Raw genomic sequence first — 27,277 nt, 5'->3', positions numbered from 1 at the left:
CCATCCATGTCTCACACATGGGTAGGGGGGCCCAAGTACTTGAGTCACCTTTCGCTGCTTTTCCCAGGACATTAGCAGGGAGCTAGATCAAAAGTCTAGCAGCTTGGACATGAACCAGCACACATATGAGATGCTGCAGGAGCTACGCCTGCCTCTGACCTCTTTCCTTAAATTATTGTCTTACAAACAAAATTAGAACAGCTCTTTCATTCCCCTCTTTTACATGCACGTTACCAGTATTTATTGAGTGTCCAACAATATGACAAACAACTTACTAGGTGAGGGGATACACAGAATACTAAAATGCAAATATTTCCTCCCACGAATTTAGAGAATAAACTTATCTTTTAATTGGGAGGTGTTATGCAAGTATACGGAAGCCAATGAGAGTGTAATGATGTTGATACACACAATTCACTTCAATTATGTAGCAGTTGTGTTATGATTTCTGAAATTTAAGACTTGACATGAAAGAGGGATCACATTTTGCACACCTGATGCCTGATGCTTCTCCAAACAGGCTGCAGTGAGTGGCAAGAGGGTTTGGAAATCATCTGTGACAGATCCTGCTTCCAGGGCTCAACTTGAGAATTAGACTTGAGGCAGTTTTGTGAATTGGCATCTTGGCTTTCTCTCTGCCTTCCTCTTCCCTTTAGCATTTATTGTGGTTTGCTATTGAGCACTCACCAGTGACTGCAGTGCTTCTACAACAAAACTATTATCATCAGGCTCCCTTTTGAAACCCTTTTATTTATTTATTTATTTATTTATTTATTTATTTCATCACTTTTACAGTCAAATCCAAATTCTATCTTGGTTTCACAGCTCTACCTATTCTGGACTGAGCACTGCTTTCTCTTCTTATTCCTTGTACACTTTTTGTCCTGTACTCTATATTTTGTCCAGATTAAATCATTTTAGTTTCTTTAATGTATATCCTCTCTTGTCTATGCATCTTTCCCATACTGTTATCTGTGCCTACCACCTATTTACTTCCTCTTCGAGATCTGAAGTTTTGATCATTGTTTCTTTGCAGAAATCTTTTCTGTTTCTCCACACCATACTTTTTAGTTGAATAAATTTCCATCTAGTGTCACAGTCCCCTTGTTCTTCCCCATGATGGCACTTAGAGGATATACTTGTGCTGATAAGATTGCTACTTACTGATGATATATTCTCGCAGTTTGGTGGAAATCCCTGACTGTCAGATGTTTTATTGGTAGAATGGAGAAATGGTCTCTGATTTGCCATTACAATGATATTGCATTATATATATATAATTATATATTTATTTTAATTATGATTATATAATTATTACCACATAATAAGTAGTCAATACAATCACCATCATCATCATCATCTTCATCATCATCATCATCATCATCATCATTTCACCTCTAAAGGTGAAAGGCATCATGAGAGTGAAGAAAGAGGGGAAGAAATCTAGGATTATAGAGGGTAATTTATTATGGACATTAGCATAGTCTTGGGTGACTGAAATATTTGAGCATACTTGCACCAGCAGGCAACAGATAAAGGGTTTTGTAGACAAAAGTGGCCCATGGCTAACTGGTATGTGTCTGGACTTTCTTGAGAAATTTTAACCTTCTAGGCATCGGATATGGGCCATTGCAGACATCAAATAAGAGAAACAGGTTATCTTACTGACTTTTTCATCCCATAGGGTTTGGGATGACTGTAAAAGTCATCTGAAGGGCAAGATGATGGATAAAACCAGGATGGCTCTATGCATATCTACCTAAATCCCTATAAATCATAATAATGACTATTCTAAATTTTCTCTTTGTATTTTTCTCCCACAAAACAATTAGTATTGGATAGCACAGACGATATCTCTGTTTATCTTAATCCCTAAAACAGTACATGGAAGAGAATAGGGTGCTTTCCAAGTGCTTATTAGGTGCATGGATGGGGTGGTTTTTACCCTCTTGGTCCAAGGAGTGTCACTTTCCCCCAGACAGTTTACAGATGATTTCTTATCTTGCTCCAATTACCAGAAGAGGCCCTTGGAACAGATAGCAGTTATGTTTGCAGATGATGCCCAATGTGTGAACACTCAGAACATTTGGGAGATCATTGGCTTCACAGTCTCATAGACAGGATTCTTGCGTGGGATAGTTGGCAACGGTAGTGTTATTGATTGCAGTGAGCAGGACCTGTCAGAGTTATGTGAAAACCAACAGTAAAAGCTGCAGCTTCTAACTCTACACCATAAATAATCCTAAGGGCCAGACCTGGTGTCTTGTGTGTTTCTGTTCTGTGTAAATTATTATATTTACACACGTAATCTTTTCATTGTTGTTTCAAGTTGGCTGCCAGAACAAGTCCTATTGAAAAGTGTCTCTGTGTGTGTATGTGATTCAAATAATATGATGGAATGAATGAACGTAGAAACATTACATTCTGTTTCAGGATTATTATTGGAGTAATTGGGATCTGGAATTTTACTTAGGTTAGCTATAAATTAATTTTTGGATGAAAGAAGAGCAATGCAAAATTTCCCCATTTTTTTCAGAGTACTGTGTATGTATAAGCTACTTTTGAATGGAATCTTAAGAACTTGCTTTCATTTAAGTTAAAACTGGACAATATTTGGAGGTAGTGTTATTGACTGAGTATGATAGGAAACAAAAATGACTTTAGCTACTGAATATTTACTTTAGCCACTTCTATTTTAAAATAATTTTCAAATAGATGGGTCCAGCATTGTAGTATAGCAGGTAAAGCTACTTCTTATGATACCTGCATCCCATGTGGGCATAAATTTGTGTCTCAGCTGCTGCACTTCCAATCTATTTCCCTACTAATGATCTGGGAAAAGTAACAGAAGATGGCTCAAGTACTTGGGCCCCTGCTACCCACATGGAGGCCTGGCTCCTAGCTTCAGCCTGGCTCAGCCCTGACCTTTGTAGGCATCTGAAGAATGAACCAGTGGGTGAGAGATCCCTATCACTGTCTCTCCCCTCTCTCTATAACTCTTTCAAATCAATCAATCAATCAATCTTAAAAATATGTAGATGAATTATATCAGATTCTGCAATCAATTCTGCAGGGTAGATGTTATATCCCCACAGTAGAAACAAAGTAACTGAGGCTCCAATAACTTTGTTCATTTCTCCTGTGATAGAGAAATCTGACTCATAGCTTTGTGTTTTATTCTTTGAAAACCCTAAGATTTTTCTTCTTCTCTGTTAGTTTTTAAACACAAGAGATTATCAAAACCTAAGATGATAATACAGTTTACAAAGCAGAGGCTATTGTTCAATGTAGGGAAAACATTACATAAATAAGTTCTAACATAAGTAATAATAATATTTATTTGAATAGTTCATTAGCAAAAATATCATGGATAAGAGTGACACAAACCAATATATTCTGTGCCTGAAGAATGCCTTGTATGTGAATGGAACTTCCATAAATGATATATTATTCAAATTTTCTTTTTTTAATAAAAATGCTAATGGAAATGTTAAAATGCACATAAATTAAAATGATCATAAATTAGGATTAATATCACACTAATGAATTATAATCCCTCATTCATTTAGATAAAGTGGCATTTCAATATTTGTTCTTGTTCATAAATTTAATACAATAAATGAAAAGGATACATTTTGAGATTCAATAAATATTTGATGTAATCTTATACTTTAATTTTTTAATATTCAAAAGTAAAGTAGACGATCTAGATGCATTTTGATTCATTGTTGCCATTTTATGTCTTTTTTATCATCCTTTCTTTTCATTTATTGAAGCACTAAATACAATTTAAACTGGCAAGAAAAGCGATAGAGTCTGCTCTGAATAAAGGGATCCCAAGAGAACACAATGTCTTTTGAAATTTCTAGAAGTTTCTTTCTACAAGACAGTTTTTATTTTTTTAAGGAACAAATATTTGAAATCTCATGGTGCAATAAACAGAACTGTATCGGCAGTTAAGTAACTGAGTTAAACTGAAAATATGTGCATTTAAGCAGTATTTTTCAACTATAGTTCAATGAACTTTTAAAAATGCAAACCAAAAAAATGTACATTCTTGTTTTGTATTAGTATTTTCTTAGCAGGAGTGAAGATAGTACAAAAGAGCAGCATCATAAATCACAACATTCCTGTCCCCTTCCTGAGAGCAAACACTCAGAATTTTAAACCAGTATTTCTGTTTTCCCCAGCACCTACCAAATCATTTCAGGAACAGCATTTGACTGGTACATGAATTCTATTAATATCTATTCCACAAGTGCTTGTTTTCATGACCTGAGATGAATCCTGTTTAAAAGTTCTCATTCTCCAGAGGCATTCCATTTCTGAAAAATGGGCTCCCACATCTTACCTCAGTGATCTCTGTACAATGTGAATGGTATTTTTACACCAGAAGAATTACGATAATCAGAGAATATATTGTACAAAACATAAAATGTTGATATGGAGTTATTTTTGTTTGTATCAATATAGTGGACAGATCTGACCATACTGTGGCATTGCCATTTAAAAAATACTATTTATGGGGCCGGCGCTGTGGCACAGTGGGTTGAAGCCCTGGTCTGAAGTGCTGGTATCCCATATGCGTGCCGGTTCTAGTCCTGGCTGCTCCACTTCTGATCCGGCTCTTTGCTGTGGCCTGGGATAGCAGTGGAACATGGCCCAAGTCCTTGGGCCACTGCATCCATGTGAAGACCTAGAAGAAGCTCCTGGCTCCTGGCTTCGGGTCAGCACAGTTACAGCCGTTGTGGCCATCTGGGGAGTGAACCAGGGGATGGAAGACCCCCCCCCCCCGCCTCTCTCTCTGTAACTCTGTCTTTCAAATAAATAAAATAAATCTTTAAAAAAATACTATTTATTTATTGGAAGGGGGTGGAGAGAGAGAGAGAGAGGGAGAGATTATATCTGTGGATTCACCCCCCAAATACCCACCACAATTGGAGCTGGCATAGGGCCTAAGCCAGGAGATGAGAAGGAATGCCAGTGTTCTATCCAGGTGGCAAAAGCCTAATCACTTAAGGCATCCCTGGTGTCTCTTGGTTTAAGCATTGGTAGCTGGAGTCAGGAGCCAGAAGTTGGAATTGAACCCAGGAACTCGAGCAAGCGTAGGATGCAAGCATCTTAACCGTTAAGATCAAATGCCCTCTCACAGGGTACCATTATTTGATTTTCTTAAATATGAATGTTGTAGACATTTATTATGTGCCTTATTGAACCTTAGTTTTCTCATGGTTCAAATATAATCTACTTAATTCATTTTTTGGTAAAAATGAAGGGAATGATTATATGAGAAGTGATTCACATAGTTCTTGGTATACAGATAGTGATTCTTAAAGGGTAGCTAATGATACAATTTTAGATAAATGTGTTAATGAGTTGAAAAGAATGTGTATATTTTATATTGCTTCTTGACCTTTTTAGCATATTTTTACATTTTATATCTAACTGATCAGAGTGCATTAAAAATCTGTTTCAACTAATTTAGATGAGTTTCTTTTTATTTTATTTCTAAATGCATTCATATGGGTGCATCCAGACTCTTTGTACGGCTATGATCAGAAGAAATTGATGAAAAAAAAATCAACTTAATATTAAAATAGGAGGTAGTCAAAAAGTAACTTTACAGGTTTACTCCATCACTAACTATGCCACTTTTTGTTTTAGCTACACACAGACCTGGATCCTGGGAGCAAAAAAATCAAGTATATCTTATCTGGTGATGGAGCTGGGACAATCTTTCAAATAAACGATGTAACTGGAGATATCCATGCTATAAAAAGACTTGACCGGGAGGAAAAGGCTGAGTACACTCTCACAGCTCAGGCAGTGGACTGGGAGACGAACAAACCTCTTGAGCCTCCTTCTGAATTTATTATTAAAGTTCAAGACATCAATGACAATGCACCGGAGTTTCTTAATGGACCCTATCATGCTACCGTGCCCGAGATGTCCATTTTGGGTATGTATGCTTCCAATTTCACAGCACTATTAGAGTCATCCTAAAATAGCTCCTGGCATCAGGGACAGTGTATTGCTGAAGAAAAGACTTTTATTACTGTCTTATCTCTAATTTGCATTTCCAAATCCCCCTTTTTGGCCTGTGTTCCTCAGCTCAATAGCTTTACTCCCTTAGTAATAGCAGCTGACGGAGGAGCAGTTTTATTAAAATATCTCTCCTTCCATGACAATACTGCAATAGGCAGAATTTGTATTCCTCTCATAAATGTGTAGTTTGAGTATTGTTACTGAGGCGGATTTATCAAGATTTGTTCCAACATGCCAAGCTAATCCTATTGATATTTGCTTGATGTTTAATTATTTGTTTGTCTATATTCACATGCATATGCAGAGCATAGAGAAATAGAAAACTGGCAAGGTCTGTCATCAGCCAGATACTGGATTGAGCTGGTGTGTTGCAGCTAGAGTAGATTAGGCAATCACCGTTTCCTAAGAGACTTCGTTTTTGTGGCCATTTTATCTTAACCCAACGTGCTTTAGGAGTCACTGCTCTCACCATTGGCTCATCCTCAATGTTTCTGAGCCATTGAAACTGTCATTGTACTTCACATGCAGAGCAATATATATTCCAAAGCCGATTTTAATCATTCCTCCCCTTTTTCAAATCTGTTTATATATCCTCAAACCCTGGCCTTGATATAGAAAACCCCTAACCATACACTTCATATGATAAGAGGAGGAATTCTACGGCTTTTTTTTTGTGTTATAGTAACACAAACAATATGTGCAGAAAAGACTCCCACATACAAAGTGTAAGATTACAGAAATCTTTTTATGTACGAACACATACCATATTTGGTTTCAAATTGCGTTTAAGACAACCTGGAAGGGTATATGCTATATATATAACAAGTCAAATAATTAGAAGCAGGTAAACAAGATGAGGCGCAGAAAAACACTGATGAGATACAAATTGTAGTCCAAAATTGTTAAATACAGGCATGCAGAATCATCATTCCAAACCCTTCAATTTAGCATTAAATTGTCTGCCCAAGAAAAACCTGACCCAGAACCATGTTCATAAGTTCTATACAATAAAATCAAACTGGTGGGAAAATGAGAAATACTTACAGATGAGAACTGAAAGAAAAAATATGGATGAGTAGTGTCGTTAGTAACATCTTCAGTGCAGATACAAAGAAAGGCAAAGTATTGATTGTGGTTTTCAGGTTTAAATTTGATGCCCATTATCAGGTACAGTACAGAATATCCTTCCCTCCCCAGGGTGGTCTTGACATTTTAATTTATTTTAACAATCCATTGCTATTCGTGTGTGTGTGTGCGTGTGTGTGTGTGTGTCTGTGTTTATAAAACTCCTGGTAGAAGCTAGCTGGGATTTAAATTTCAGAGAAAAAAATATTCTGGGTAGAATCTAAAGGGCCTTCATTTGCAAGCATCTTGTTCTACTGCATTTCCGAGAAAGGACAGTATGCTAGTTCTTCTCCTTGATTTGGTCTGCTCATTCTAGGTTTAATGAGTATTATTTTGTCTCTTACCTCCTGACAGCTATTTTGTCCCTCACAGTTATTTTCCTTTCCCTAACCTTTTGTCATTTATCTTCCTCTTTCTTGCCCTTGTCCTTTTACTCTTCCTCCTTCTCCTTTTCCTTCTCTTCCTCTTGTTTCTTCTTATTTTGTTCCCTCTCCCTCTCTCTTCCTCTCTCTTTCCATCTTTTTTCTCTCTTGATCTTGTCTTCAGAAACTTTAATATGAATGGCTTTAAAATCATACATCCTACCTCATCTGCCTGCTTATGTTGTAACCACTTCCCCAGTTGCTTCATGAACATATTCCCATGTGTGCTCCTAAGAAAGCTCACACAGCACATTTACAAATGAGACTTGGGGACAGGGCAGGAAAAGTCAGGGTGCAGCAAGTGAAACCACTGCTTAGGATGCCCACATCCCGTGTGAGAGTGCTGGTTGGAGCCCCAGCTACTCTGCTTCCTATCCAGCTTCCTGCTAATTCAACCTGCAAGGCAACGGATAATGTCCAAAGTTCTTGGGTTCCTGCCACCTATATGGGAGAACTTTTTGGAATTGCTGATTCCTGGCCTTGGCCTGATCCAGCTCAGGATGTTGGGGGCATTTGAGGAGTGAATCAAGCAAGGGGAGAATTGACTCTCTTTCTCTCTCTCTCTCTGTCGCTCTCTCTCTGTCTTTCAAATAAATGGAAACACATAAGATACTAAATCAAACTTATCTTTCATTATGAAATTGTTTTCTCCTGCTTTTAGAAACCTGTGATTTAATCAGTTATCCCAATATACTTTAAAATCCACATATGAACTACTCATGAAAGGGATATTATTCAATCTTTTCTTCTCCTTAAAGCTGTGGTATATTTTACCCATTTAACAACTAATTCCAGTTACTCCTGACCATAATACAACGATAATGTATCATCTCATTCATTCTCATCATCACCCTCCTCAAAAGATCTGAATACTTCTCCATGGGCTATTTTAATGACCTATCAAGTTGTATAATTTGTTCTAACCTTGCTATTTCTTAACTAATGAATTAATGTTGAAGAAGAATCTCCCTCACATTCCAGTGGTGCATTTTTTTTTATAGATTAATTTCCAAGCTCCTGAGCCAGGGGAGACTTTTCATAGCTTGGTTTCATTTGAGATCTCTCTCTCTCTCTAATTTTTTAAATTTTTATTTCATTTTATCTTTAAAAGATTTATTTATTTATTTGTAAGTCGGAGTTACAGAGGTGGGTGGAGAGATCTTTCAACTGCTTGTTTACTCCCCAAATGTTTGCAACACCCAGGGCTAGGCAGGCCGAAGACAAGAGCCAGGAGCTTCATCCGGATATACCGCTTGGATGCAGTGGTTGGCCCAAGTACTTGGGGCATCTTCTGCTGCTTTCCCAAGCACATTAGTAGAGAGTTGGATTTGAAGTAGACTAGCTGGGACATGAAGTGGTGCCATCTGGGATGCTAGCACTGCAGGTAGGGGCTTAACCTGTTACGCTATAACACTCTTAATTTTTTCCTTTTCCTTTTTCTTTTTCTTCTTTTTTTTTTATTAGAGGAAAGGTTTATTGTTGGAGAAACCTGACAGGCTTGGGATTGGGGGGGGGGTGAAGAAGGTGAGAGAGTAAGAGAGAGAGGATCAGGAGAGAGTACAACACTCTTTTAAAAAAAGTTTTTCACCTACCCATATTAAAACGTTAGATAGTCTTATTGTGACAGCAAATCAGAGGTGTTTTCAGGTCTTGATGTCCTACACTTATATTTTTCCTGCTGGAACTCCATTTTATTTACCTCTTTTGCAAAGTATTCTATTATTATGTAGTTTTTCCTTCTGATCAAAATAGAATTTCTCCTATATGACAGGCTAAATTAACACCTTTTTTTAAGAGTTATTTACTTATTTGAAAGGCAGAGTTTCAGAGAGGCGGAGAGAGATAGAGAGAGAGAGAGAGAGAGAGAGAGAGTAAGTCTTCCATTTCCTGGTTCACTCCCCAGATGGCTGTGCTGATCTGAAGCCAGGAGCCAGTAGCTTTTTCCGGGTCTTCCACATGCATGCAGGGGCCCAAGGACTTGGACCATCTTCTACTGCTTTTCCAGGCCATAGCAGAGAGCTGGATTAGAAGTGGAACAGCCAGAAGGAGCTCCCATATGGGATGCTGGTACTGCAGGCAGCGACTTTATCTGCTGTGCCACAGCCCCAGCCCCTAAAATAACACCTTTCCTAAGAAAACTATTATGCCTTACTATCAGGAAGTTCTCTCCCTACCTTCCCCATTATCACAAAAGAGAAACACACAAACAAATTAAAACACCTTCATCTTTGCACTTCTTTTAGATTCTAATATACAAACAGAAACTGAGAAACATTTTTTTCTTTTCTTTTTTATTCATATTCTTTGCTCAACTCATTTAGGTCAAAGGACTTGCACAGCTCATCTTTTCATCCATATTACAGGAGGATTATTTGAAAGAAAAAGCTCTTGGTATCTGCAACACATACAACACCTTTTATCTTAATTGCTAATAAATGATGGGCAGGGAAGCTGTTATTTTTGGAGCATTATTATGATTCCTAGATCTTAATGCCAAGTCTGCAGCTATTGACTCTAACTGTGTCAGAGGCTCCCAGTTCGGTCCAAATGAGTTATGTGTAAGATAAATATGTTGAGAATGAAAACCCCACAACTTTCTGCAAATACCAATGCCATTTTAACCCAGAAAAGGCTTTTTAAAAAATTTAGTTAGTTAGTTGAAAGGCAGAGCTAGAGGGAGGGAACAAGGGAGGGTTAGAGAGAATCCACTGATTCACTCCCCAAATGGTCACAAAAGTGAGGGCTGGGCCAGGCCAAAGCCACAAGTCAGGAACTCCTTACCTGTCTTCCATGTGTATAGCAGGGGCCCAACCACCTGGACTATCCTCCACTGCCTTTGCAGGCACCTTAGCAGGAAACTGAATCAGAGCAGAGCAGCCAGAACTGGAACCGGAGCTCTGATATGAGATGCTGGTGTAGCAAGTGGCAGCTTAACCTGCTGCTATGCAAAATATATTTAAAAATGTATTTTTAAAAATATATAGCGCAGAATGTGTTGCAACTGTGTACTTGTAAATATATATATATGCATTTTAATCTGCTTTTCTCGCTAAAAAGTAGAGATACAGAAATAATCAGTATTAACCAGAATATATATAATAAATATATATATGTATATGTGTGTGTATGTCTCTGTGTGTGTATAAATATATATGGCCTGTAACATATCTTCCAAAGACTCACAGAGAATGTGTTACAAGGATGAGTTTAAATTCTAGTTCCATCCCTTGTGATCTGGTTGACTTTGAAGTTCAGAGAGGTTAAATTATTGCTTATTTTTTTTCAAGTTACAATGCAAGGATAATAATTCCCATCCTGCTGTCACTCTGAGAATTGCATGAGAAAATACAAAGCAAAAAGAATACCATAAAGTACATAAGAGTTCCATGATTGGTTGTTGTTGTGGATTTAAAATTATTTTTGTGACTCTGTTCCCTTTCTTATATTTGGAACTTTCCTCATGTATTGATTTTATACATCAGGCGTCCGGTCTCTGACTCCAGCATCTCTGGTTAAAGGAAGCAGAGGGAGCGGCATTATTTTATTGTCAAGTGTGAATCATTCCCTTCATTTCTCATGAAGGTGAATATCAGGATGAAGGTCAGCTACTATCTCCTTTCTCTCCCCATTACCACTGTTTCTCAGACTGTCTCTTCCCTCTCCTTTTTTCTTTCATTTTTCTTCCTTTGCTACTGCAGAAATGCCAACACTTGCACCTGTAGGCTCTGAGGAATGCCAGCGAGGACTGGGGGATTACATTGTGGAGAGAGTGAAAAATAAAATTCTAATTGAGAAATCTACCAATATTAAAGTGAAATGAATGTGATGTTCAAGAGCTATCTGCCAGTTGACAGGCTGTCAGGACGAAACACACATATATATTTGCCCAAATGGCAGCCAAATTATTTTAGAAATATCTTCCTTGGAAGCTGAAAACACAGTTCTTTTATATTATGCTGTAAATTTCAGGACTTGATGAGAATTCACTCTTATAGCAATACTGCATGAAAGGAAGCATGTAAACTCGTCTGCTTTTACTAGTGGATTCCAGCTTAGCATTGTTGAAGTTAGTTTTTCAGTGGCAATTTTCATTCATTGATTAATTCCACATACTTTATATGTAGAAATATGAATATGTACATTAAATGTGCATCTCTAATGTTACTGTACATTGGGTAAAGGGTTTTTAAAAATTCTAATTGTATGTATAAACCTGAGCTTGGATAAACTGAACTTTTTGTTGGACTTTGAAGTTGACTCTGAGGTTACTTAGCTCCAAATCTGACCTACTTGTTAAGTAACATAGCCTATCTAAATCTTACATTCTCTATCTCAACAGTATATACAATAATCCCTCTTTACTGGTTTGGAAAAACTCATTATATTTTGAGTGCTAACTACTTGGCCTACAAAAGAGTTGGAGCCCAATAAATATTACTTTATTTGCAACCATCCCTACGAAATTTACCTCAGTTAAAATAATTCAATAAATTATCTGTGTGAAATGAATACCAGAGTTAATGAAAAATTGCTCAACAAGACTTTGCATTTGACAAATTCACAAATTCGAATGAATACCATTCTTTTCTACAAGTGAAGATAGGAGAAAAGAAATGAGAGAACCAAGTACTGCTTAAGCTGATGTGCATTGTGGCATTGCTTTGAATATGGTTCCATCAAAAATGACATTTGAGATCTTATTCATTTCCTTTGAGGTCCAAGACTGCTCTATTGACGATTAATACGTGTTAAACATTACTATGCTAAATGTTTCAAATATCCATAACAATCTGGGAGTATTAGCAGTGATATTAGTTTCCCTACTCATTATTTTTAATCACAAAAATGAGGAAAATAATAGCTGTTAAAAAGCCAAATATTAAGTGAAAGAGTGGGCATTTAAGTCCAGACATCTGGCTTTGCCTCCCCTGGGCTTCACCGGCACGCTCTAGTGATTTTTGATAATATCTCTGGAGATTTGTGTTTATACGAGCACCGTGATTCTGCTGCATATTTATAACAGTTAATGTGTTTTCCCAAGGTGGCAGGGCTCTGGAGGTCAGCATACTTCACAAATTACATTGATAAACTGAGAGGAAAGTTGGATAAGAATTTTGAGTGAAGTATTTTCATGGTGGGAATATAAGTACATTAGAAATCTAAGAACAATACATCACACAGAAATTCTAATAACCAAAAAATTAAAAGCCATGTGGTGAGTTGCTGGGGCTGAAGTGCTGCTAATGTGTTGAAGATAAAGACAAAATAAAGTGGCTTGAATTGACTCTAGATTTTCTGGTGATGAGTACAAAATAATGCAGTCCCCCTCCAAAAAAAATCCAATAGTAATTGAAATATCAGAAGGTCAAAAAGTGGTTTAGTAAGCATATATTTTTAAAAGGCAAATATCACTGCTTTCCACATCTTACTATAGACAAGCTTATATAATTTTCAAGTGAACTTGCTCTCCTTGAACAATGAAAAACATTAGAATTATTAAATAATTCAATCTTTTTACTTCTGGAAAACATAGCTATATGTAATTCTCATTCTTCTCTCTTCTCTTTCCTTTTAAATGTCTTCCCTTTGTAAATGTATCCTTTTATAGTAATTACTCCTCAAAGGTACTTTTGGAGGAAGGTCTATATAAACATTTACTTGTTTTGAGTCTCTGTTATTTTATCATATATTTAATTTTAGAGAAAGTTGCAAGTGTAATCCAAGTATATTTTTGCTGAACCATTTGAGAATAAATTGTTCATGTTTCCTTTATCTCTTTATAATGGATGTTTCTCTATACAAGCACAAAAAATCATAAAAATTAGGAAATTAATATTGACACATCATCTTTATCAAATACAGAAACTTCATATGTCTCTAATTATCGAAGTAGGGTCCTTTTGTAGTAACAAGATCACATATAAGAGCTCATTACATTAGAATCCTTCATCTGGAATGGTTCTTCAGTCACTTGTTTACTTCATGACTTTTTTACTTGATCTTCATAGAATCATTGTTTTATAAATCCCTTTACTGGGTTTTGTCTGATGCTTCTTTGAGAACAGGTTACATTAGATTCAGAATATGCATTTTTTGACAATATTGTCATGGTTAATATCTCTGATTTATATCAAGCAATCCAAGATTTTGGTTTATTTTTGGTGACAATAACTTTGATGACAGTGTTAAGGAGATTCTCCATTGCAAAGTTACTTTTCTCTGTCTTTTTGCTTAGTACTTTATGTGCAGATGATTTGAGCTCATGTAAATATCTTATTCCTCATCAAACTTCTAACTCAAAATGTTATCATTGATTGAAGTTTCCTAGCTGAACTAATTATTATTATGAGAGCTGAAAATGGTGATTTTCTTAAATTTGCTATTTTCTTTACACTTACTGGCTAACATTCTTTTACAAGGAAAAATTGTCTTCTCATCTATTTGGTTGTGTATATACATTAATTGATTTTTTAGGTTATGGTTTTATTTAATGAATTATAATACAAATTTGAATTATTAGTTATCATGATGTTCAGCCTATCTGAGACTTGTCTGTGACATGTCCTTGAAGCTGATTCTTTGTCCTATTGATAAAGCTCCATCATTTTTTGGGCACATTCTTATCTCTGGCTCAATAAATTACTTCAGCTTCATGTTGTACTTTCTCAAGCCCAGTGCTGGAATTAACCACTTATATAAAGAGATCTGGTTCCATTTAAAAGAGAGTTGTGTTAACATGCCAAATCTGGATACTAGCTGTGTTCATTTCTATGGGCTTTCATTGTACTGAAAGCTTCTCAGTGGACATGACAGAGCTCAGGAAGAACGGAGGAACACACACACACACACCCCTATATGTACTGGACTGAATATTCCCAAAATTTCATGGCCGCTAGAAGCTTAAATTATGACCTTACCTGAAAAGAGAGTCTTTGCAGATGTGATTAGTTACAATGAAGCCATACCTGACTTGATTGGCTCCTAAATCCAATGATTTGTGTCTTCATAAAAAGATCCTTTAAAAACACAGACATCGGGAAGAAGGCCTTGGTGAATATGGAAGCAGAATGGAGTTATGCCACCACAAGGCAAGGCGTGGCAGGAACCACAAGTAGCAGGGATGCGTGTGATAGGATCCTTCAGGGAACCCTGGGCCTGCTAATGCCTTGATTTTGAACTCCAGACTGTCAGGGAAAAAAAATTTGTTTCCAGAAACTTCATTTGTGATGATTTGTCATGGATTCCCTAGAAGACCAATATATAATCCCTCTGTCTGTTGAATACCATGAGTTCACCTCTTTACCCCCAATTCTAAAGCAACATCACAGGGTACCTTCTGACTTTTTCCTTTCTCTTACAGTGATAAGGCTGGGTCTCCTCATTCTTAACTTGTTTGTTAATGGAATCATTCCTTCCCCATGTAGTAATTCATCTCCATTTGCTCCTTCCACCCATTCTTAGACTTCTCCATACTAGTGCTTATCTCCTGACCCGCTCTTTCTCCACCTACTTTTCTTTAGAGGCGAGGATGTGGACCTTGTAGCACTAGCCACACCCAGCAGCTTTTGCAATGAACTAATCAGGCACTTTCAAGCAATCAGGGAAAGGAAGCAGTACTTCATGATTCTTCCTTTTTTAGTTCTCCTATATACTTATGCCTAGATTGTTCCTTAACATAATAGATCTACAGAAACATTTTCTAATGTGTATTCAAAATACATGTAGTGCCAAAAAATTTAAAATGCTATATAAGAAAATAACAAATAAAAAGTGACACTACTCTTCCTAAGTCTTTATAGTATTAGTGTAACATAATTTGATAATTCACATTCTATACCCTTTTGGAGATTCAGACATCTGTATGACCCCATTACAGGATTTCATTTTACAAAAGTCTTAGAAACACACATCTAATGAGGACACATTTTTGTTTCTATGCAAGACCACATGTTAATTTTGCATTAAGCTAAATAGTAAAATTTACAGTTCCTAAGAAGTGAATTGCAAATTATGATGACTGCAGCCTACATGGATGTGCTTGCTATTCTGGTCATTTTCTGGTTCATATTTTAGACCCAAATAAAGAATATTCCCAAAGTAATAATTAAAGAAACTCACTTTCATATTCCTTTTTATTATTAAAGAAACAACTTATGTCACATAAGCCTAAAAGATCAAAGGATGTACACACTGACAAACTGTCTTAAACCTAACACTCATCTTTTTTATAATTTAGAGGTTGTGACTTTCTTTTTCTCTCTTTAGGATAGCTTTTAAAAGGATTCAGCAACATATCCCTATTTTTAAAGGAGTGATGCAAAGTAAGGAATAGGGAAAACATATCTTGGATTTGATTATGCTTTTTGTCATGTTTGATTCAGAGTGACGAACAGAATTGAAATTCTTTGGGAAAACATGGGCGGGAAATCATGAGGACTGAAATAAACACTCTCAAAAGAAATCCAGCTGCTGTACCTGATGTGAATGCCTGTAACAGCTGTGCTTCCAAAACTCTATGGTGGGGTGAATATTTTGCAGTTTCTAGTCTGCATGAAAAAGCTAAACCTTCATTGGGGATATGTTGACAGTTAGTATAAGAGATATACCTTTTTTGTTTGTTTTAATCTTGGGATGAAAGTGAAGCAATGGTTTCAAATATGGTGATTTTCATGATTGTCCAAAATCTCTCTAAATGGTCTATGGGTTTACTAGTTACCAGAGTATCCAAATGGAGAATTTGGTCACAGTGATTTGTGAAAGGTGCCTAAAATACATCACTTCTCTTTAATGCTTGGTCTTTTATACTTCTGTAATTATAATATTACATTTTATTAGTCAAATAATTGATGACACAAAAATACAATAAATCCATTGCCCAGCCTTAATGGGGTAACTAATTTTTAGGACTTTACATTTATCAGCCCATATCTCTGATGTCTTCATTTTAAGATTCTTTGGTATAAATCTTACTCCATAAAATGGATGTACAAAAACACTAACAGAGGTAGAATATCTTTGGAAAGTTTGTTACATAGTCTACAAAAACATTGCTTTCATCATTTTTAAAATATTTAGGTTTCCACACTATTCATTTAAAGACTGTCTTAGCAGCCTCATATCTACCTTTGTTTGAAGTTCCATTACTGATATAAATTAGATACTTTTCAAGGTATCCTCTTTTTCAATTGATCTATGGACTTAAGAATTTCAAGTGAGAAGTAGAAAAATCTTTGAATTCTCTCTAGAAGTTGGATTTTCAATCACTCACCAATAAAAATTCATCAAAACAATATATAAGAAAATGTGATAAATACTTTGATTTTACAAGTATTAATGACTGATATTGCTTTTGTTCTATACAAATAGTAATACATAAAATGTATATTAAAATAAGTAAATGCTTAAAATTTGAACCTACTAAAATCAAATTTAACCATCTCTGCCTCTAAACCCTGTTCCCATTGGGTTGCTCCCTTTGCAAAGTGATTTTTTGGCTCAGGGTAATTTAGAAGTCTCTATCTCCTATTCACAAGTAAATCATAATTTGAATTGGTGTTCTGGAGGGCTAAAGTTGAATTGAAAAATTGACTCAGGATTAACAATATCTAAGAGAAGAGGCAAGATTGATGATATATTTCAACATTTGCCTTTAATCCAGGTCAATCCATCTGTGGACCTATTAAATAATGGTTTATAGGTCTATTCACAGCAGAAGCCAATGCTGAATTTCCCCCTCTTTTCATTCCCTGTACTTGATTATTAGAATTACTTTAAACTTAATTTGATTATTTGAACGTTGACTATGTTCTTCAGAAGCATATCTTCTGTTCAGTCACACTTTGGCTCGTGTTATATCTTGATATTTTGGTTAATGTCTCTGAATATTATACCCTTCTCCCCTGCTCTCTGAGAAATCGTCTATGACCAACAATTTATTCATTCCTACTCTGAGGCCTTCTCAGGAAAATAAGACATTTATGGCTTCCCATCTAAGTAATGTTCTGGTACTTTAAATACTGGAAAGTATTTCCAAATCAGCAAGTGTGTACTTATCATAAAGAAAATCAAAACCATTCGAAAATGTTTTGTATTATGGATGGAAGGTTGAGAAACTCAGGTGAGACTCTGCTCAGTCAGTTTCATGATCCTGTAGCCTTTCATGACCCTTTGCCCTTGTATGCAAATTAATATTTTAGAATTCAAAATATTTATGGATCAGAGACAAAAGGGCAAATCTTCCTTAAGTTATTCAAGCCAAGTGTGTATCTAGAGCTCTATAAATTAGCATAAAGACTCACAGTGTTATGAGTTGTTGTTGTTGTTGTTGTTACATGTCCATTCTAAAAAGTCGTGAATTAAGTGATGCAGGAGAGTAAAGCTCATGGAATTCAGCCTTGGCTGACATTAGCCTGACAGAGAAATGAATTAACTGAGTGTCAGGGCAGCTCCGAAACATGCATTTGTGAAATTCTGAAGCCTGGTTGAAAATGAATGTGGCACATCTTTGTCAATATATTTTTGGGATTTGGAATTCTCTCCTCAGAACCTGTCTTTCACATCCAGTAGAGGTTTCCTGGAGTCCTTATGTATGTATGTGTTATTATTATTTCTTTAACTCTGATACATATATATCACGGGCTTAATAAATTTTAGCTCTGAATTCATGAGACTTCACCCTTTAATTTTTACAAACAAATGCTTTTATTATTTGTCTGATTAGCAATTATAGTTTTATGAATTGGTGGCATATTTTTCTATTTTATCAGCAACTTCACATAGAGAAAAATATGAAGAAATTAGTATGGCAAGATAGCTATGTGTAAGATTAAGACATCATCCAACAGTTAAAAGTTATAGGAAAGATTTGCAAAATTGTTCAAAGAGCTAAAATATAAATATGTAGATCTATAGGGAAAAGAGATGTAAATGTGTGTATGTGTGTGTGCACATTTGACATATATTTGGATGTCCTGAAAAAGACAAAAAAAAAATAGTTACAATATGAGTCTGTGGGTGAGAACATATGGATTTTATGAGACATATGGCCCTCAGCTGCATCCCCCATTCAAAGAGGAGCTTTCAACCCTTGTCTGCACTGAAAAAGTTTACAGTTGGTATAACCAAACTTATGCCACTGTTACAGATTATTTTATTTTATTTATTTTTATTTTTTTATTTTTTGACAGGCAGAGTGGACAGTGAGAGAGAGACAGAGAGAAAGGTCTTCCTTTTGCCGTTGGTTCACCCTCCAATGGCCGCCGCGGTAGGCGCGCTGCGGCCAGCGCACTGCGCTGATCCGATGGCAGGAGCCAGGTGCTTCTCCTGGTCTCCCGTGGGGTGCAGGGCCCAAGGACTTGGGCCATCCTCCACTGCACTCCCTGGCCACAGCAGAGAGCTGGACTGGAAGAGGAGCAACCGGGACAGGATCGGTGCCCTGACCGGGACTAGAACCCGGTGTGCCGGCACCGCAAGGCGGAGGATTAACCTAGTGAGCCACGGCGCCGGCCGCAGATTATTTTATTAATTTTGCTTTTGTCAAGGAACATGGCCATGGAATCTTCTCTTCATAATCCTGCCTTTCTTTCAGGATCTCATCATTGTCTACCAGTTAAGGAATCTTTGCAAGCAGCAGAAGTGATTTGAGTTCAGGAATTACCTTTGGGCTTTGAGAGGTAACACCAAATGATATTCAACAATTTATTTTATTTTTTTCCATTTTCTTTGAAAAGCAGAGAAACAAACAAAGAGAGCTATTCCATCTGTTGGCTCACTCCTCAAATACATGCAACAGCCATGGCCCAAAGTCAGGATCACAGAACCGAATCCAGATCTCCCACATTTCTACATAAATAAATAGGGATCTAAATATTTGAGGCATCACCTGCTGCTTTCCAGGATATACACCAGCAGGAAGCTGAATCAGAAGTGGAGAAATTAGGACTCAAGTCGGCTACTACAATATAGAATGTGGGTGTCCCAAGTGGCATCTTAATCACTGTGTCAAACACCTCCCCATAAAAGGTTTTTAAGATGTGTTGGCATATCTATCCATTATTCCTTCTGCAATCTGAAGACATATTATTAGCTTAGGTATAACATAATGCATAATTATTTTACAGCTACATAGAGATTAATATTTAATAACTGTACAAAATACTAAGCACTGTGCATAAGCATTCACTTAATCCTATCAACAATTTTATGATATAAATTTTATGATTCTTATTTTACAAATGCAAACACTGAGAAATAGAACTATAAAAGTTTACTTAAGATCTTACCACATGTTTGTGTAGGAGGTCCTGGTCAGAGAGGTAGAACCATGAACAGTTCATAGGACAAGAGTGTTATTACAAGGGTCAGACCTTATACAGTTATGGAGTTGAGGTATATAAATCTATTCCTTCTACCTCTTGTGCTAGGTAGAAAGCTGGGAAAAAATTACAAAAGACTAGGAATCCAAGAAAACAAACTGAAATCCATGATGACAAACTGGAGCTTCCCTCTGTTTCTCATCCCTAAAATTTCCATGAAATACAGAACCTGCATGAGAAGTCTGTGCTCATTTTCGCAGAGCTCCACATGGACCCGGCTGAGGACTAGCAATCCTAAAGGGGAAAGGCCTATTGGCACTGAAGGAGCAGTGAGCACAGGTGCTGCTCCGTGCCAACACAGTGAACTTGCTAATCTGAACCACATGTGAGCTGTCCCAGTGCCTAATGCTCACCCTCACCTTGTGTACTTTCTCCGCTTCTGCTTGTAGAATCTCATGCTAGTTATAACATGGGTCACATAAAGAAGAAATCTTTAGAAATATATGTCTAGCTTAGCTAATTTTCATTTTTTATTATTTTATTTTAAATTTTAGTTTTTAAAATATTCAGTGTGCTTTGTAGATACAATTCTAATAAAATAATAACATTCTGTTCCTCCCACCCTCCTGTCTTCCCCCTTTCTTTTTTTTAAAGTTTTTGATAACATATTTTAAATTTACATGACAATAAAAAGGTTTATTAATATTTGACCAAATAAGAAGTTTAACAAGTAAAAAGCAAAAAGCCCCTAGTTTAGTGGGAATGTTAACACCTATTGCTGCAAATATAATTTGTAAAACTTTGTTTTTTACCTTTGTTCAACCAGTGATTATGAATGTTATACTACTATGGATTTAATGATCGGTGATAACTTTAAAATTTACTGTATATGGGTGAAATGGTCATACAGTCATTGCCCTAATCTAGAATTAGCTGTTTCTCCAAGGAGCCCTGATTCCATTCATTGGAGAATGAATGATGTTAGAAACCAAGATTTGGGTGCTAGCTGTACTATTTGCTACTGAATTTTGTTTGCCTCTAGAACCACTCAGCTGATAGAATAAGGCCAAGGATACGTGTGTATATTAACTTGTGTTTTGTCCCCATACCTAATGGCTTGCATGCAACATGCCTGTGATCCAGAGCCCTGTAAGAACCAATGTTATCAACTGCACTTTGATGCTATGGGCAGTTATTTTTTACTTTGGTTTTATATGCTGCATTCATTTTCTTTCTTTTTTTTTTTTTTTTTAAAGATTTATTGGTTTACTTGAAAGTCAGATTACAGAGAGGCAGAGGCAGAGAGAGACAGAGACAGAGACACAGAGAGAGGGAGAGGTCTTCCATCTGCTGGTTCACTCCCCAAATGTCTGCAACAGCCCGAGCTGAGCGAATCCAAAGCCAGGAGCCAGGAGCTTCTTCTGCGTCTCCCACGTGGGTGCAGGCCCAAGGACTTGGGCTATCTTCCACTGCTTTTCCAGGCCACAGAAGAGAGCTGGATCAGTAGTGGAGCATCTGGGTCTTAAACCTGTTCCCTTATGGGATGCCGGCACTGCAGGCGGTGGCTTTACCTACATTCACAGCACTGGCCCCTGAATTCATTCTCAAAATTACTTAGGTATACTCTTCTTAGACAAAATTTTTTTTTTTTTTGACAGGCAGAGTGGACAGTGAGAGAGAGAGAGAGAGACAGAGAGAAAGGTCTTCCTTTTTGCCGTTGTTTCACCCTCCAATGGCTGCCGTGGCCGGGGCGCTGCGCTGATCCGAAGGCAGATTTTAAAAATGTATTTATAATATAGTTATATTATATTGTCATAGTTTGCATCGCATTCTGTGACCCTCCAATCTCCTAAATTATTTTTTACATATATTAATGTCTGTGCTATAAAATTCTGTGGATTTTGACAAATGCATAGTGGCATGTGTCTGTAATAACAATGTTACATGGAATAGTTTTACCACCTCAAAAAGCCCCCTGAGCATTAACTGTTAAGAATTCCTCACTTTCTGAGCTCATGGAAACAACTCATTTGTTTAAGACTTATTTATTTATTTGTGAGGCAGAGTTACATACTGAGAGAGGGTGAGACAGACCCGAAATGGCTGCAACACCTGGAGCTGGGCCAATCTGAAGCCAGGATCGAAGAGCTTCTTCTGGGTCTCCCACATGGGTGCAGGGACCCAAGGACTTGGGCCATTAACAGGGAGCTGGATCAGAAGTGGAGCAGCTAGGACTCCAACCCATGTAGGGTGCCAGTCCCATAGGCAGAGGCCTAACCTACTATGCCACAACACTAGCCCCAAGAAATAACATCTTAACAACATTGGGCCTTCTAACTCATGAACAAAAAGCATTTTTGCACTTTTAAGTGTTTCCTGATTTTTTAACTACCATTTTGTTCATTTAAAATTCCAGTTATTACTAGTGTATAGAAAAGCAATGGTCCATATGTGTTGTCCTTACATCCTGTCACTTTGTTGTACTACCAGATCCAGGGAGTTTTTCCTGTGTACTGTTTGACATTATCTATGTAATCTATCATTTAACCCACAAATAGAGACAATGTTATATCTTCTTTTCAAATTTGTATGGTGGGTTTTTTTTTTTTTTTTTTTTTTTTTTTTTTTTTTGAAGGCAGAGTGGATAGTGAGAGAGAGACAGAGAGAAAGGTCTTCCTTTTTGCCATTGGTTCGCCCTCCAATGGCCGCTGTGGCCGGCGCAACTCGCTGATCCGAAGCCAGGAGCCAGGTGCTTCTCCTGGTCTCCCATGGGGTGCAGGGCCCAAGCACTTGGGCCATCCTCCACTGCGCTCCCACGCCACAGCAGAGAGCTGGCCTGGAAGAGGGGCAACCGGGACAGAATCCGGCACCCCAACCAGGACTAGAACCCGGTGTGCCGGCGCCTCAAGGTGGAGGATTAGCCTGTTAAGCCACGGCGCCGGCCTCAAATTTGTATGGTTTTTATTTATTTTCTTTTTATATTTTTTCTTTTTATTCGTTCTTTTTCTTCTTCTTTTTTTTTTTAGCAAAAAACAAACAAACAAACAAACAAACAAAAAAACCCTTTTATTTCTATTTGGTCCAAGGTGTGGTAGAGGGTTCTAGGGCTGTTAAAACCCTTTCCAGTGGCTGGCAAAAAATGTTGGGCAGCAGCCCTGATACCGGGAGATGCGGAGGGCCCCCAAAGTCCGCTGGGCTCCGGACGCTCCTGGTCGGTCTTGAGAGCGAGCCTTAGAGGCGATACTCGCCCAGCGCCGCAGACCGCCTCGACCCGGAAGTGGTTCTCCAGGAACCCACAGACCTGAGGGTCTGTGCCGGCAGAATCCAAGCGGGCCTGCTTCAGCTTCTTCCCCAGGCCAAGGTGGCTTCCACAGTGTCCAGGGTTTTGCCGCACTCACCTTGAGAAGGCTTCTGCACGTCTGGGAAGAGAGTGCGTCCACCACGCAGGGTTTGCGTCTTCCAGACGCTGGCTGGCTCCCTCCGCACCCTCTCGCTTTTTCTCAGCTAACTCGCAGATGAAATGGCTGTGGCCCTCCAGAGCCACATCGTCAGGATCGAAATAGAAACCCAGAGAGAGGTAGGAGGCCTGCAGGTGCGGATTGCCCAGGCGGTTGACGGCAGCCTCCTCCTCTGTGGAATAATTCTGGGAGGTCACGGTTGCTCGAGGATATGGAGACACATAACAAAACCTGTGTTGTGGTCCTCCATGCAGGAAATGGCCCACAAGTGCTCTCTGAGGTTGTAGCTGGGGAGGGGATCAAAAAGTGGTCAAAGCCTATAACACAGTCCCTGGGCCTTTTGCATTCAAGCACTGTAGAAGCAAGACACAGGTCTGGGGGTCTCCAGCAAGTTCCTTCTATTCTTTTTCAGTCAGGGTTAGAGAGAGAGAGAGAGAAAGAGAGAGAGAGAAAGAAAGAGAGAGAGAGAGTCAGAACTGCTCGTTCATGACCCAAATCGCTGCAGCCTGGGGGTGGATCAGACGGAAGCCAGCAGCTGGGAGCTTCCTCTGGGTCTCCCATGTGGGTTCAGGGACACAAGCACTTGGGCCATTTTTCTGCTTCCTTCCCCAGCCATTAGCAGGAAGCTGAATTGGAATAAGAGCAGCGGGGACTGAATGGGATGCCGGCACTGCAGGCAGAGGCTTAACCTATACCGCAGCACCGGCCCCTATTTATTTTCTTATCTTACTGCATGAGCTAGGACTTGTAGTTTGTGGTTGAATTTGAGTAATGAGAGAGAATTATCTTTTCTTATTCTGGTTGTGTTCATGGCTGTATGCCTGTGCCTCTCTGACGTCTGTATGTGGAAATTAGAACCTTCAATATGATAGTGTTAAGAAGAGGGGTCTTTGGGAAGTAATTTGGTTCTGAGAGTGGAGCCCTCATGAACTCGTCCACTTGTAAGAGGGATTTTTAATGCTGGTTTCTTTTCAGACCACATAAATCTTTCACGTTTTACTAAAAAGGGTTTTAGAGATCTCTTTAATCCTCTTTCTACCAGGTAGGGATACAACAACAGACCAAGCCATTTGTAAACTGGGCAGTAGGCCCTCACCACACCAGATTTACTAGCACCTTGATTTTGGATTTCAGAACATCAACATATCTGGAAAACTAGCCTCTGTAACTGTGAGAAATAAATGTATGTGGCTTAAAGTACCCAGGTTCTGGTAAATAGTTATAGCAGCCAAAACTAAGACATAATCTTAGGGTTAAAATGTCCTGCCTCTCACCATTAATTATTAGCTATTACTATTTTTTTTTAAAAAAGATTTATCCATAGCCCTGACAACTCATGAATAGAGCCTAGGGAGATTACTGATGCCATGAACAGGAGTGTCAAATTGTTAAGTTAGCAACAGGAGTCAGTGTGTACTTACACCCCATGTGGGATCTGTCCTTCATGTGTTGTCTAATGTGAAGTGATGCTATAACTAGTACTGAAACAGTATTTTTATACTTTGTGTTTCTGTGTGGGTACAAACTGATGAGGTCTTTACTAATTATATACTGAATTGATCTGTATATAAAGATAATTGGAAATGAAAAAAAAAAAACAACAACCTGGTGTTAAATTGGAAATGGCATAGAAAATTAATTAATTTTAAAAAAATATTATGTAGGATCTCTGTCTTTAATGTGCTGTACACTGTTATTTAATGCTGTAACTAGTACTCCAACGGTAGTTTTTTCACTTTGTGTTGCTATATGGGACAAACTGTTGAAATCTTTACCTAATATATACTAAACTTATCTTCTGTATATAAAGAGAATTGAAAATGAATCTTGATGTGAATGGAAGGGGAGAGGGAGCGGGAAAGGGGAGGGTTGCGGGCGGGAGGGAAGTTATGGGAGGGGGGAAGCCATTGTAACCCATAAGCTGTACTTTGTAAATTTATATTCATTAAATAAAAGTTTAATAAATGAAAAAAAATAAAATAAGAAAGACATTAAAAAAAAGATTTATTTATTTATAACGCATAGTTATAGAGAAAGAGGGAGAGATAGAGAAACAGAGAGAGAGATCTTCTATCCACTGGTTCACTTTCAAAATGACCAGAATGGCCAGACCTGGGTGAGGTCAGAGCCAACAGGCACGAACTCCATTCGGATCTCCTGAATAAATGTAGATGCTTAAGCACTCAGGCCATCTTCTGCTGCTTTCCCAGGCACATTAGCAGGGAGCTGAATCAAAGTGGAGCAGCTGGGACTTGAACTGGTGCTCATATGGGATGGTAGTGTTGAAGCCCATGGTGTAACCTGCTGCACCACAGTGCTGGCCCAGCTGTTGATACTGTTTATATATGTTGTTAATGAAGTTGGAGACATTCCTTTCCATTCCTAGTTTCCTGAGAGTTTTAGCATGAACAGGTATATTTTGTCAAATGCTTTGACAATACATACACATTTTTTGTTTAGTCTGTTGAGATGATGGAAAACATTGATGATTTTTAATATATACCAAGCCCTGTGTACCTGGAATAAACCCCACTTGTGTGTGATGTGTGAAATCTCTCTTACTCTTCCCAAATATTTTGAAAATTCTGTTTACTGTAATAATAGGTAGCATGATTCAAACTTATTGCTTTGTAAAAATACTTTAAATTGTTGATTTGTAATATTTAACTCATTTGACTTTCATTGAATAATATTAGTAGTAGTATTTCCTCATTTAACACTGGAGGGAATCAAGTGGCTAATTTAATAAAAAGTATCATCTTAGTTGTAAGAAAAATTAGTAATATTTATTATTATTATTGTGTGCCTTAGAATGTACACAATTTTTATATTTCTCATAGAATTTAACATGATAAAGAAGTCTATTGTAACTAGCAAAACCAAAGTCCTGACTACAGATATCCTATCAACAATCTGTGGAACACTGCAAAAGTATTCTTTTTTGGTTATCCAGAAAAACAATGGTAGAAAACCTAGAATGGAAAGCAATCAATTTGAAGAGGAAGAGTACTTGAGTGGGTTGCAATGATCATATTATAAGTGGAAACTATCTTAAAATGCTCTCAGACTTCAATGCCTTTGGGAAATATTACCCAGGAGGATTTTATCTTTCCTTTCTACTGCCAAAAATGAGTCATTCTGGGGGCTGGCATTGTGGCAAGCAGCTTAAACCATGGCCTGCAATGCCAACATCCCATATGACCACTGGTTTGAGTCCCTCTCCTTCTCCCTCCCCCTTTCCCTTCCCCCTCCCCCTTCCCCTTTACCTCTTCCTCTTTGTCTTTGTAACTCTTTCAAATAAATAAATCTTTTTTAAAAAATTAGTCCTTCTGCTTCTGTTCTCTGAAAATCTGTTCATGGACAGTCTTTTCCCAGTTTATCACAACAAATGTTATCCTAAGTATTCCTTCTGTTTGTAAGTGTGTGGAAAAAGAATAGAGGAATGAGCAGCTGGTAGTCAACAACCACCTAAGAAGAATCTGTGTGTTTCATGGCTGCAGTGAAATGCCCATTTCTGTCTGCCTTTCTTGTGCTGACTTGGTTCTTTGACTCTCTATTGACAGTGTGGGAAACCAATACTGGGTTTGCATATGGTTTGATCTGTTCTGGGGCATGGGTAGACATTTGGCCATGTTATATGCAATTTGCCTTAACTTTGGGCCTTTGCCATGAAGACTGAGAAGGTGGTCAACGTTTAAGATGTGATACAGGAAATTATTGGGTAGATATAATCTTGTCCTGGTATACATTAGGGAAACAAACAGAGAAGTGAGAGAGGATAGAACAAGCAAAAAATACAAGATAAAAATGAGAGATTTTGAAAGTTCTTGTTTGATTTCTTAGTTTCTAGTGCAAGAAACACACTGAGCCTTAGGCAGTTCCCATCCACGGCTTCCATGATACACCATCCATC

The 27,277-nt window shown here is 37.7% G+C and overlaps 1 protein-coding gene across 2 annotated transcripts in view; it reads left to right on the top strand.

Moving 5' to 3' along the window:
• CDH8 (cadherin 8) overlaps positions 1-27,277 on the top strand; it is a 393,065-nt gene that overhangs the window by 126,058 nt on the left and 239,730 nt on the right. For both annotated transcript variants that reach the window (XM_062176392.1, XM_062176391.1), the window contains exon 2: positions 5,665-5,959. In XM_062176392.1, the coding sequence (XP_062032376.1) occupies positions 5,665-5,959 (295 nt within the window). The remainder of the gene's footprint in view (positions 1-5,664; positions 5,960-27,277) is intronic.

The sequence above is a fragment of the Lepus europaeus genome, chromosome 19, assembly GCF_033115175.1.
Source record: "Lepus europaeus isolate LE1 chromosome 19, mLepTim1.pri, whole genome shotgun sequence".
In the NCBI taxonomy this organism is placed as follows: domain Eukaryota; kingdom Metazoa; phylum Chordata; class Mammalia; order Lagomorpha; family Leporidae; genus Lepus; species Lepus europaeus.
The sequence above is the reverse complement of the archived record's forward strand: the minus strand, read 5'-3'. Positions and strand labels throughout refer to the sequence as shown.